The sequence below is a fragment of the Trematomus bernacchii genome, unplaced genomic scaffold (genome assembly GCF_902827165.1).
Source record: "Trematomus bernacchii unplaced genomic scaffold, fTreBer1.1, whole genome shotgun sequence".
In the NCBI taxonomy this organism is placed as follows: Eukaryota; Metazoa; Chordata; class Actinopteri; order Perciformes; family Nototheniidae; genus Trematomus; species Trematomus bernacchii.
The window spans coordinates 1,271,938-1,285,034 of NW_022987582.1; the positions used below are offsets into that span (position 1 = coordinate 1,271,938).

The 13,097-nt window shown below is 38.4% G+C and overlaps 1 protein-coding gene and 1 long non-coding RNA gene across 2 annotated transcripts; both read left to right on the forward strand.

The window, feature by feature from the left end:
• The first annotated feature begins 1,237 nt into the window (after positions 1-1,237).
• On the forward strand, positions 1,238-2,275 carry LOC117480483. The gene is made up of 3 exons (XR_004555661.1): positions 1,238-1,372; positions 1,700-1,723; positions 2,167-2,275. It is a non-coding gene; the product is annotated as an uncharacterized LOC117480483 (long non-coding RNA).
• A 2,905-nt stretch (positions 2,276-5,180) lies between these two features.
• Positions 5,181-13,097, forward strand: LOC117480495 (cell wall protein RBR3-like). Its single transcript, XM_034127841.1, has 12 exons — positions 5,181-5,186; positions 5,302-5,397; positions 6,041-6,136; positions 6,763-6,858; positions 7,504-7,599; positions 8,226-8,321; positions 8,967-9,062; positions 9,689-9,784; positions 10,430-10,525; positions 11,152-11,247; positions 11,893-11,988; positions 12,581-13,097. The coding sequence occupies exons 1-12, from the start codon at positions 5,181-5,183 to the stop codon at positions 12,626-12,628; spliced, it is 1,014 nt and encodes a 337-aa protein (XP_033983732.1). The 3' UTR covers positions 12,629-13,097.

Below are 13,097 nucleotides of genomic sequence, written 5' to 3' on the forward strand. Positions count from 1 at the left end.
ATGATATACTATCAATTATTGTACCAAAGCACTCTCAATTAAAATGAGAAATATCTACAAATGTAAAATAAGATAGAGAAATCAATTAACAGCATAAGATGAACAGTATATAAAGGAGGTCCGTAACATAAGTAGTCCATTAACTAGCTATATTTCATATGAAAAATGTAATTGACAAATTAAGCTGACGTAAAACGGTATACAGAATACAATTCTGCAAATAAAACAACATTAATGGAAGATCACTCTTTAATTGAATGCTCACATATTGTTAACCGCGTCATAGTCATCTATTCATACTTTTTCCTTCTCTTTATGTCAGTTATTTTTTCCCATGTTGAGTTTTTGCTAGTTACGTTTTGGGAACAAAAAAGGATAAATGAAATGTATTGTTAAACTGATACAACTTCAAAACATCTGACTTTCATTTAAAAGCCCTTCCAATATATTTGGAAGAATATGGGGTCTATTCTTCCAATTCACTATGAGGTTATTTCCTACTCATTCCAGATTAAAGGAAATTAACTGGTTTAAAGTGGAATACATATTATGGTTCTTTTTTGTATGGCCTAGTTGAAATGCTGGTGTACTGACTTGTCTATTATTGACATGTTTATTATCCGATGACAGTTTTTTTTTGGTAATGGTTGTTGTGTTATTTAAGTTTTCTCAGTCTTTGTTTTTTGTTGTTTAGAAGTATGTCAATTGTCCCTTTTAGAATGTCTTTGTATAAAAGGTAAGATACACCTTTTAATTTTTTTTAAATGCTCTGATGATGCAAATGTATGTTCATAAAACCCACCTATAGCAAAAATTCAGAAACATGTTTTTACCAGACGAACGCCTTCTTCTCACACATTCCTCTCCTGTCATCCATGCAATTTTTGACCTCCATCCCCATCTTTTGTACCCCATTTTGCAGTAGCCTCTTTTTCCCAGCGCTTTATTCTCTCCTTCTCTCTGCCCTGTTCCCCTCAGTTTCCCAGCAGCTCACAGTGAATTAGATCTCACCCACTGCTCCCTCTTTGTGTCCATGATTTCTCTCCATGTTCGTCCCTTCAAACTTTTCGGCCCATCTCTCTCTGTCTGAGAACTGATCTGATGCCCCATGTGTCAGAGTGGAGCCAGCAATGCAACATCCAATCTCTCGCTGTTTAGCAGAGCTGTGGACGGTGGGATCACTGGACCTAGTTGGTATCCCCCCCTACCCTCTCTTTCTCTCTCCCTCTCTCTCCCTCTCACTTGCTCCTCATCTCCCTGTTCACTTTCATTCATTTCTGTGTATGGGCAAGAAGGGCTAACATGGACTCTTTGGGTCTTTGTATCCTTCTTATGCTTCTGTGTTTCCAGTGGACGACGGCCCCTGCTGCTGGTAAGCTTTTTCATCTACAAAATAATCAGCGTCATGTTAGATAGTTTTGTTTTGATGTTGTGGATTTGTTTGGGTGTTACGATGTGAGTACTAGTTGTTGGACTTGAGTTCTTGAGCACTTTAATTGAACTGTAATGATGTTAGGAGCAGCAGTAGATAAGAAGTGATGAAAGTCTTACATATTATAGAGTGATTTGAAATATATAATATTTGTTGTGATGCGTTAAAATGTTCTTTGTTGAAAATCTATTTTGAACCACAGTGAACTTTAAATGGCTGAAAGATAAACGTTTTTCTGAAGTTTTTTCTCTTTTTGTTCTTTTTCAGAGGAAATTACCTGGACCTACACTGGTGAGTTCAAGTTTATTTGTAGCACCACTACTCGTGCAAAGGAACTTCAAAGGTGTAGCAGAGAGTGATAAAAAAAGGCATAGAAAGTGGAAGATGATCTGGGTGCATTTGACATATCTCAGATATAATGAATCATTTAGGACTGGACTATTAAGAGCTTTATAGAGCAGGAGCAAAATCCAAACGTCATGGATAGTATTTTATACGATAGATTTCTGTGTCTCCTAATTCAGGATGATTTGCGGTAATGTAGTCTGCTAATAACAAAGACCTGCACACGTTCACTTAAAATAAGTGCTGCTATCCAATGAATAAGGAGTCTTTGCAAACATTAAAATGATCATCAAATCTTCTGTAAGTTGGGTAGGATTTGTGTTTTCCCCCTCATATCTCCCGACCCCTGCCCCTCTGTTTTCCTCTCCTTCTCTCTCTGTCTGTATTAGTTACAGTTCAACAAGCTGGCACGAGAAAAGCAGCCACAGAGAGATGATGAAGGGGAGGAGGGAGATAGAGAGGAAGAAAGCGAGGAAAAGGCACGGAGTGAGAAAGGCGGAGGGAGGCAGGTGCACGAGGATGAGGGTGTCGCACAGAGAGAGGGAGATGGGACGGGATGAAGCTAAAGCATAGCATGACTCCTGACTTTTCCGTGTGTTCTATTCTTATTTTGTTTTTTAAGTTATATCTGTTGTAATTTATTGTCGTTTATTGTGTTTTGTAGTAATGTGTTTTTTATTACATGTACAGCACTTTGGCTCGACCAAAAATCGCTTTTAAATGTGCTTTATAAATAAAACCTGATTTGATTTGATTTGAGTTGTGTGTGTGTGTGTGTGTGTGTGTGAGTGTGTGTGTGTGTGTGTGTGTGTGTGTGTGTGTGTGTGTGTGTGTGTGTGTGTGTGTGTTATTATTACATTGTGTGGCCATGCATCAGACAGCCCAGTCACGCCGTGGGGTCCAAGTTTTGTGTGGGGTCCAAAACCCTGGACCCCAGAAATGTTAACTCATATTCTTTAAAATGAAGGTCAGAACTATGCCCTGTGAAGTTTTCAGGGTTGTCCCCAAAAATCACTTTTACCGACTTAGTGTGTATAAGTGTGCTAACGGGAGGTAACTCAGTATCGGCCACTACTGGCCAAGGCAGGTACTGCATCCCACACACACATTCCATTCTCCACACACACTTTGCTGAACTGCGCATGTGCAAGCAGCCATCTTCCAACATCTTTAGCTGTTTGATTAGCTGGTAGCACTTAGCTCCTTAGCTTAGTGTCTTTAATGAAATACAGAATGAAAAACACAAATGTATACATTTTTGGTGAGTTTGACTCGTGTTGTCACAATAACAAGCCATGAATCATTAATCACTAATTAGGTAAATGACATAAATATAAAAAGATTTGAGAGATTACAGTGCAATACAGACTACAGCTGCTGTTAGCATAAATGCTAACTTAACATTGAAAATGCCATAGACAAGCTAAACGTTAGCATACATGCTAACTTTACATTGAAAACGGCTTAGACAAGCTAACCGTTAGCATAAATGCTAACTTAACATTGAAAACGTCATAGACAAGCTAACAGTTAGCAAAATGCTAATAAATTATGTTCTAAGAGTACTCAGATCTTGTGCTTGAGTAAACATAGAAGTACTCAGATATTGTACTTTTCACATGTTTCATACTTGATGAGTTTGCATCCCTGTATATATATATAAAATAATACAAATCTAAATGTTCTTAATAAATAGCCTTGTCTTAATGATATGGTCAGATTGGGTCACCTTGATTTAGATATTGGGACATTCCTGATGGGCGGAGAGAGGAATTCTCATTGTGATAGCATGACCACCCTTACAGGATGTGCTGACTGTTTAAAACAAGCGCTCCATATGAGGAGAGAATGGAGAGAACCATGTGGATCTCATTTTGCACTTCACTGGCAGTGAGAGTGTTGCTAATGAAAGGGTAAGTTATGACTATACATTTTTACTTTTAAATGCACATATTTTACTAAACATTAACCAGATAGCTTACATTCAGACTATGAAACTGTGTTTGCATGCTTTAAAATGTAGCAATAAACATGAAGTAACTCAGTAAAAAACTGTTATAGTGTGCTACACTAGCTATAAGTCTATGCTAGCTAGCTAGCTAACGTAGCTAATTTGCTAACATCAGCAGCAGCACCTAGCGTTGAAACACCTGCTTAGTCTGCTTCAATCTATCAGCTGTGTGACAAATGTGACTCTGGAAGATTTTCTTTTTTTTCTCTAAACTTTGTTTCAAATGTATCATGAATCCAAAAATAGCATGTAGGAAAGATTGTGCATGAAGTTAGAAGTGAAAGTTATTTTTAGACCAGAGAGCATTTAATGACACAGGGATTTTCAACTACTAGTCAATAGTGAGTTAATCAATAAAAGAATAATGGTTTTTCCTTTAAATGTTTTAACTTTATATTTAAAAAACTACTTCTACTGCAACACTGTGATTTCCCTGTTTGGATCAATCTTTCTATCCATCTATCTTATTGACATCCAAGTAGTGTTAACATTTGTTATCACACTGGAACCTTAAGTAAGGTAGAGCGTTTTGCTAAATGTATTTACAATATGTTACTGTTTAGTTTTTTCCGGCGCAGTGTTCAGCCATGCTGTCCTCTTTTCCCAGTTTAGTTTCAGTGACATGGATGGGTTTCTATTTCATTTTACTAAGGCTTAAAACTGAGCTAGAACCTATTAAGGCTCAAGTGTACTAAAGGGAACCCAGCAGCATCACCCTGCCCACAGTGTCCTAGATGTAGTTGTCTAATACATAAAGGATTTCAATGAATTGCAATAATTATGGTGGTGTCTGGTCACATTAACGCTTCATGGTTTTTGATTATAGGATAAAAAAAGGGCGGGACTGAGACGCAGGAAACCCCCCCTCACGGATCTCCAACACAAAGGTACGTCTTCAATGGATTTGTCCCTTGTCTACATTTCCCTAATAATTCAGTATTTAACAATTTCCTGTTTTATTGATATTTGCTATTAGCATTTGAATGGACAGTCAGTGTATCTGTAAATCGGTGTATCTCTGAATTTGTGCTGCCGAACACAGTCAGGTTTTTCTGATTAAATGGGGTCCAGTCAGGGGGCCTTTAGCAGAATACTCTCACAAACGCATGTCAGGGGTGCTGTTGTTGTGGGGTCCACGTAACTGTGTTACTAGAACCAAATTAAACTACACTTCTTTCTATTTTTCTGTCCATAAACTGAAGGAAACATCATGTTTGATATGTGTGCTCTAACGTTAGCTCAGTTTGCTTTGTACCAGTCATACCAACTGTACGTGAGAGGTCAATTCATGCTCCCAGACTTCACCTACACCTCTTTTTAACTGTTTGAGTTACATGAGGCAACACATTTATAGCAGATATTAGAGCCAACTTACACATATCAAAATAAAGAATGATTGTGAGTCATATAAACATTATCCAATACCTTCTTACTCATTTTGAGTAGGTTTTCTGTTTCTGTTTATTGTTGTTGCATTGAAACAATATATTAATACTGTTGAATTATTCTTCAGGTTGGAGAGCAAGCTACTGCCACCGAGTCTTCTGAGGCTGAGATCCCCAGTACTAGTGAGCCAGCTCCTCAGAGATCTTCAATCTCCAACACACAGGTACTTCTTCAATGGATTTTCCCCTTGACTTAATTTCCCTAATAATTCAGTATTTAACAATTGCCTGTTTTATTGATATTTGGTATTGGCATTTGATGGTTCAATTGGCTTTTCTGTAGATCAGTGTATCTCTGAATGTGTGCTGCTGAACACAGTCAGGTTTTTCTGATTAAATGGGGTCCAGTCAGGGGGCCTTCAGAGGAGTAGTCTCACCCTTTAGCAAAATACTCTCACACACACATGTCAGGGGTACTGTTGTTGTGGGGTCCACGTAACTGTTACAAGAACCACATTAAACTACACTTCTTTCTGTTTTTCTGACCATAAACTGAAGGAAACATCATGTTTGACATGTGTGCTCTAACGTTAGCTCAGTTTGCTTTGTACCAGTCATACCAACTGTACGTGAGAGGTCAATTCATGCTCCCAGACTTCACCTACACCTCTTTTTAACTGTTTGAGTTACATGAGGCAACACATTTATAGCAGACATCAGAGCCAACTTAACATATTAAAATATGAATAAGTATGACTCACCGAAACTTTAAACTATACCTCCTTACTCATTTTGAGTAAGTTTTCTGTTTATGTTTAGTGTTGTTGCATTGAAACAATATATTAATACTGTTGAATTATTCTTCAGGTTGGAGAGCAAGCTACTGCCACAGAGTCTTCTGAGGCTGAGATCCCCAGTACGAGTGAGCCAGCTCCTCAGAGATCTTCAATCTCCAACACACAGGTACTTCTTCAATGGATTTTCCCCTTGACATAATTTCCCTAATAATTCAGTATTTAACACTTGCCTGTTTTATTGATATTTGGTATTGGCATTTGATGGTTCAATTGGCTTTTCTGTAGATCAGTGTATCTCTGAATTTGTGCTGCTGAACACAGTCAGGTTTTTCTGATTAAATGGGGTCCAGTCAGGGGGCCTTTAGCAGAATATTCTCACACACACATGTCAGGGGTGCTGTTGTTGTGGGGTCCACGTAACTGTGTTACTAGAACCACATTAAACTATACTTATTTCTGTTTTTCTGACCATAAACTGAAGGAAACATCATGTTTGACATGTGTGCTCTAACGCTAGCTCAGTTTGCTTTGTACCAGTCATACCAACTGTACGTGAGAGGTCAATTCATGCTCCCAGACTTCACCTACACCTCTTTTTAACTGTTTGAGTTACATGAGGCAACACCTTTATAGCAGATATCAGAGCCAACTTACACATATCAAAATAAAGAATGATTGTGAGTCATATAAACATTATCCAATACCTACTTACTCATTTTGAGTAGGTTTTCTGTTTCTGTTTATTGTTGTTGCATTGAAACAATATATTAATACTGTTGAATTATTCTTCAGGTTGGAGAGCAAGCTACTGCCACCGAGTCTTCTGAGGCTGAGATCCCCAGTACTAGTGAGCCAGCTCCTCAGAGATCTTCAATCTCCAACACACAGGTACTTCTTCAATGGATTTTCCCCTTGACATAATTTCCCTAATAATTCAGTATTTAACAATTGCCTGTTTTATTGATATTTGGTATTGGCATTTGATGGTTCAATTGGCTTTTCTGTAGATCAGTGTATCTCTGAATGTGTGCTGCTGAACACAGTCAGGTTTTTCTGATTAAATGGGGTCCAGTCAGGGGGCCTTCAGAGGAGTAGTCTCACCCTTTAGCAGAATACTCTCACACACACATGTCAGGGGTGCTGTTGTTGTGGGGTCCACGTAACTGTGTTACTAGAACCACATTAAACTACACTTCTTTCTATTTTTCTGTCCATAAACTGAAGGAAACATCATGTTTGACATGTGTGCTCTAACGCTAGCTCAGTTTGCTTTGTACCAGTCATACCAACTGTACGTGAGAGGTCAATTCATGCTCCCAGACTTCACCTACACCTCTTTTTAACTGTTTGAGTTACATGAGGCAACACCTTTATAGCAGACATCAGAGACAACTTAACATATTAAAATAAGAATAAGTATGACTAACCGAAACTTTAAACTATACCTCCTTACTCATTTTGAGTAAGTTTTCTGTTTATGTTTAGTGTTTTTGCATTGAAACAATATATTAATACTGTTGAATTATTCTTCAGGTTGGAGAGCAAGCTACTGCCACCGAGTCTTCTGAGGCTGAGATCCCCAGTACGAGTGAGCCAGCTCCTCAGAGATCTTCAATCTCCAACACACAGGTACTTCTTCAATGGATTTTCCCCTTGACATAATTTCCCTAATAATTCAGTATTTAACACTTGCCTGTTTTATTGATATTTGGTATTGGCATTTGATGGTTCAATTGGCTTTTCTGTAGATCAGTGTATCTCTGAATTTGTGCTGCTGAACACAGTCAGGTTTTTCTGATTAAATGGGGTCCAGTCAGGGGGCCTTTAGCAGAATATTCTCACACACACATGTCAGGGGTGCTGTTGTTGTGGGGTCCACGTAACTGTGTTACTAGAACCACATTAAACTATACTTATTTCTGTTTTTCTGACCATAAACTGAAGGAAACATCATGTTTGACATGTGTGCTCTAACGCTAGCTCAGTTTGCTTTGTACCAGTCATACCAACTGTACGTGAGAGGTCAATTCATGCTCCCAGACTTCACCTACACCTCTTTTTAACTGTTTGAGTTACATGAGGCAACACCTTTATAGCAGATATCAGAGCCAACTTACACATATCAAAATAAAGAATGATTGTGAGTCATATAAACATTATCCAATACCTACTTACTCATTTTGAGTAGGTTTTCTGTTTCTGTTTATTGTTGTTGCATTGAAACAATATATTAATACTGTTGAATTATTCTTCAGGTTGGAGAGCAAGCTACTGCCACCGAGTCTTCTGAGGCTGAGATCCCCAGTACTAGTGAGCCAGCTCCTCAGAGATCTTCAATCTCCAACACACAGGTACTTCTTCAATGGATTTTCCCCTTGACATAATTTCCCTAATAATTCAGTATTTAACAATTGCCTGTTTTATTGATATTTGGTATTGGCATTTGATGGTTCAATTGGCTTTTCTGTAGATCAGTGTATCTCTGAATGTGTGCTGCTGAACACAGTCAGGTTTTTCTGATTAAATGGGGTCCAGTCAGGGGGCCTTCAGAGGAGTAGTCTCACCCTTTAGCAGAATACTCTCACACACACATGTCAGGGGTGCTGTTGTTGTGGGGTCCACGTAACTGTGTTACTAGAACCACATTAAACTACACTTCTTTCTATTTTTCTGTCCATAAACTGAAGGAAACATCATGTTTGACATGTGTGCTCTAACGCTAGCTCAGTTTGCTTTGTACCAGTCATACCAACTGTACGTGAGAGGTCAATTCATGCTCCCAGACTTCACCTACACCTCTTTTTAACTGTTTGAGTTACATGAGGCAACACCTTTATAGCAGACATCAGAGACAACTTAACATATTAAAATAAGAATAAGTATGACTAACCGAAACTTTAAACTATACCTCCTTACTCATTTTGAGTAAGTTTTCTGTTTATGTTTAGTGTTTTTGCATTGAAACAATATATTAATACTGTTGAATTATTCTTCAGGTTGGAGAGCAAGCTACTGCCACAGAGTCTTCTGAGGCTGAGATCCCCAGTACGAGTGAGCCAGCTCCTCAGAGATCTTCAATCTCCAACACACAGGTACTTCTTCAATGGATTTTCCCCTTGACATAATTTCCCTAATAATTCAGTATTTAACACTTGCCTGTTTTATTGATATTTGGTATTGGCATTTGATGGTTCAATTGGCTTTTCTGTAGATCAGTGTATCTCTGAATTTGTGCTGCTGAACACAGTCAGGTTTTTCTGATTAAATGGGGTCCAGTCAGGGGGCCTTTAGCAGAATATTCTCACACACACATGTCAGGGGTGCTGTTGTTGTGGGGTCCACGTAACTGTGTTACTAGAACCACATTAAACTATACTTATTTCTGTTTTTCTGACCATAAACTGAAGGAAACATCATGTTTGACATGTGTGCTCTAACGTTAGCTCAGTTTGCTTTGTACCAGTCATACCAACTGTTGGTGAGAGGTCAATTCATGCTCCCAGACTTCACCTACACCTCTTTTTAACTGTTTGAGTTACATGAGGCAACACCTTTATAGCAGATATCAGAGCCAACTTACACATATCAAAATAAAGAATGATTGTGAGTCATATAAACATTATCCAATACCTACTTACTCATTTTGAGTAGGTTTTCTGTTTATGTTTATTGTTGTTGCATTGAAACAATATATTAATACTGTTGAATTATTCTTCAGGTTGGAGAGCAAGCTACTGCCACCGAGTCTTCTGAGGCTGAGATCCCCAGTACTAGTGAGCCAGCTCCTCAGAGATCTTCAATCTCCAACACACAGGTACTTCTTCAATGGATTTTCCCCTTGACTTAATTTCCCTAATAATTCAGTATTTAACAATTGCCTGTTTTATTGATATTTGGTATTGGCATTTGATGGTTCAATTGGCTTTTCTGTAGATCAGTGTATCTCTGAATGTGTGCTGCTGAACACAGTCAGGTTTTTCTGATTAAATGGGGTCCAGTCAGGGGGCCTTCAGAGGAGTAGTCTCACCCTTTAGCAGAATACTCTCACACACACATGTCAGGGGTGCTGTTGTTGTGGGGTCCACGTAACTGTGTTACTAGAACCACATTAAACTACACTTCTTTCTATTTTTCTGTCCATAAACTGAAGGAAACATCATGTTTGACATGTGTGCTCTAACGCTAGCTCAGTTTGCTTTGTACCAGTCATACCAACTGTACGTGAGAGGTCAATTCATGCTCCCAGACTTCACCTACACCTCTTTTTAAATGTTTGAGTTACATGAGGCAACACCTTTATAGCAGATATCAGAGACAACTTAACATATTAAAATAAGAATAAGTATGACTCACCGAAACTTTAAACTATACCTCCTTACTCATTTTGAGTAAGTTTTCTGTTTATGTTTAGTGTTGTTGCATTGAAACAATATATTAATACTGTTGAATTATTCTTCAGGTTGGAGAGCAAGCTACTGCCACAGAGTCTTCTGAGGCTGAGATCCCCAGTACGAGTGAGCCAGCTCCTCAGAGATCTTCAATCTCCAACACACAGGTACTTCTTCAATGGATTTTCCCCTTGTCTTAATTTCCCTAATAATTCAGTATTTAACACTTGCCTGTTTTATTGATATTTGGTATTGGCATTTGATGGTTCAATTGGCTTTTCTGTAGATCAGTGTATCTCTGAATTTGTGCTGCTGAACACAGTCAGGTTTTTCTGATTAAATGGGGTCCAGTCAGGGGGCCTTTAGCAGAATATTCTCACACACACATGTCAGGGGTGCTGTTGTTGTGGGGTCCACGTAACTGTGTTACTAGAACCACATTAAACTATACTTATTTCTGTTTTTCTGACCATAAACTGAAGGAAACATCATGTTTGACATGTGTGCTCTAACGCTAGCTCAGTTTGCTTTGTACCAGTCATACCAACTGTACGTGAGAGGTCAATTCATGCTCCCAGACTTCACCTACACCTCTTTTTAAATGTTTGAGTTACATGAGGCAACACCTTTATAGCAGACATCAGAGCCAACTTACACATATCAAAATAAAGAATGATTGTGAGTCATATAAACATTATCCAATACCTACTTACTCATTTTGAGTAGGTTTTCTGTTTCTGTTTATTGTTGTTGCATTGAAACAATATATTAATACTGTTGAATTATTCTTCAGGTTGGAGAGCAAGCTACTGCCACCGAGTCTTCTGAGGCTGAGATCCCCAGTACTAGTGAGCCAGCTCCTCAGAGATCTTCAATCTCCAACACACAGGTACATCTTCAATGGATTTTCCCCTTGACATAATTTCCCTAATAATTCAGTATTTAACAATTGCCTGTTTTATTGATATTTGGTATTGGCATTTGATGGTTCAATTGGCTTTTCTGTAGATCAGTGTATCTCTGAATGTGTGCTGCTGAACACAGTCAGGTTTTTCTGATTAAATAGGGTCCAGTCAGGGGGCCTTCAGAGGAGTAGTCTCACCCTTTAGCAAAATACTCTCACACACACATGTCAGGGGTACTGTTGTTGTGGGGTCCACGTAACTGTGTTACAAGAACCACATTAAACTACACTTCTTTCTATTTTTCTGTCCATAAACTGAAGGAAACATCATGTTTGACATGTGTGCTCTAACGCTAGCTCAGTTTGCTTTGTACCAGTCATACCAACTGTACGTGAGAGGTCAATTCATGCTCCCAGACTTCACCTACACCTCTTTTTAAATGTTTGAGTTACATGAGGCAACACCTTTATAGCAGATATCAGAGACAACTTAACATATTAAAATAAGAATAAGTATGACTAACCGAAACTTTAAACTATACCTCCTTACTCATTTTGAGTAAGTTTTCTGTTTATGTTTAGTGTTGTTGCATTGAAACAATATATTAATACTGTTGAATTATTCTTCAGGTTGGAGAGCAAGCTACTGCCACCGAGTCTTCTGAGGCTGAGATCCCCAGTACGAGTGAGCCAGCTCCTCAGAGATCTTCAATCTCCAACACACAGGTACTTCTTCAATGGATTTTCCCCTTGTCTTAATTTCCCTAATAATTCAGTATTTAACACTTGCCTGTTTTATTGATATTTGGTATTGGCATTTGATGGTTCAATTGGCTTTTCTGTAGATCAGTGTATCTCTGAATTTGTGCTGCTGAACACAGTCAGGTTTTTCTGATTAAATGGGGTCCAGTCAGGGGGCCTTTAGCAGAATACTCTCACACACACATGTCAGGGGTGCTGTTGTTGTGGGGTCCACGTAACTGTGTTACTAGAACCACATTAAACTACACTTCTTTCTATTTTTCTGTCCATAAACTGAAGGAAACATCATGTTTGACATGTGTGCTCTAACGCTAGCTCAGTTTGCTTTGTACCAGTCATACCAACTGTACGTGAGAGGTCAATTCATGCTCCCAGACTTCACCTACACCTCTTTTTAACTGTTTGAGTTACATGAGGCAACACCTTTATAGCAGATATCAGAGCCAACTTACACATATCAAAATTAAGAATGATTATGAGTCATATAAACATTATCCAATACCTCCTTACTCATTTTGCAACACATAATTGATTATTTTGTATATCTGGTTTTCAGAGGGTCAAGTCACATCCACTCAGATGGAGGAGAATAAAACAACAATGAGAGATGGGAGCAATACAGATGAAGCATTGCAACAGGGCCCCATGACACCTCCACCAGCCGTTCAACCACAGACCCAGAGAAGGCAAAAAGGTCAACTTTTTAGACCATACTTTGTTACTGAATGCTCTTCCATGGTTGATGTAATGTTTCATGGTTCTACACTGACATCTTTTAGATCTGCTTGTGTATAATGTCAACTCTTTTGAATATATAACATTACATTTTGCATCCTCTTATTTGCTCTCTCGCATTTTCAGTTACTGGTGTAATATTGAAAGCAATTTTTCTTTGTTTCAATCCAATGTAAAAGGGTTATTTTAAACGCATTAGAAAATGTATACCTAGTTTAGCACCAGGCTTATGCAGTTAGTTTTGGTGCGTTTATTTGTGAGGTTTTGAGATATTCTCCTCTGAAACTTTCGCAAAAAAAGCTTCCGTCCACACGCAATAGACACCGGATAGTGTCTTG

What these genes read in the sequence shown, in the direction of transcription:
- LOC117480495 (XM_034127841.1), top strand. An exon ending in CTTCAATCTCCAACACACAG is followed by an intron (nt 10,526 to 11,151) that starts GTACTTCTTCAA and finishes ATTATTCTTCAG; the next exon opens with GTTGGAGAGCAAGCTACTGC. An exon ending in CTTCAATCTCCAACACACAG is followed by an intron (nt 11,248 to 11,892) that starts GTACATCTTCAA and finishes ATTATTCTTCAG; the next exon opens with GTTGGAGAGCAAGCTACTGC.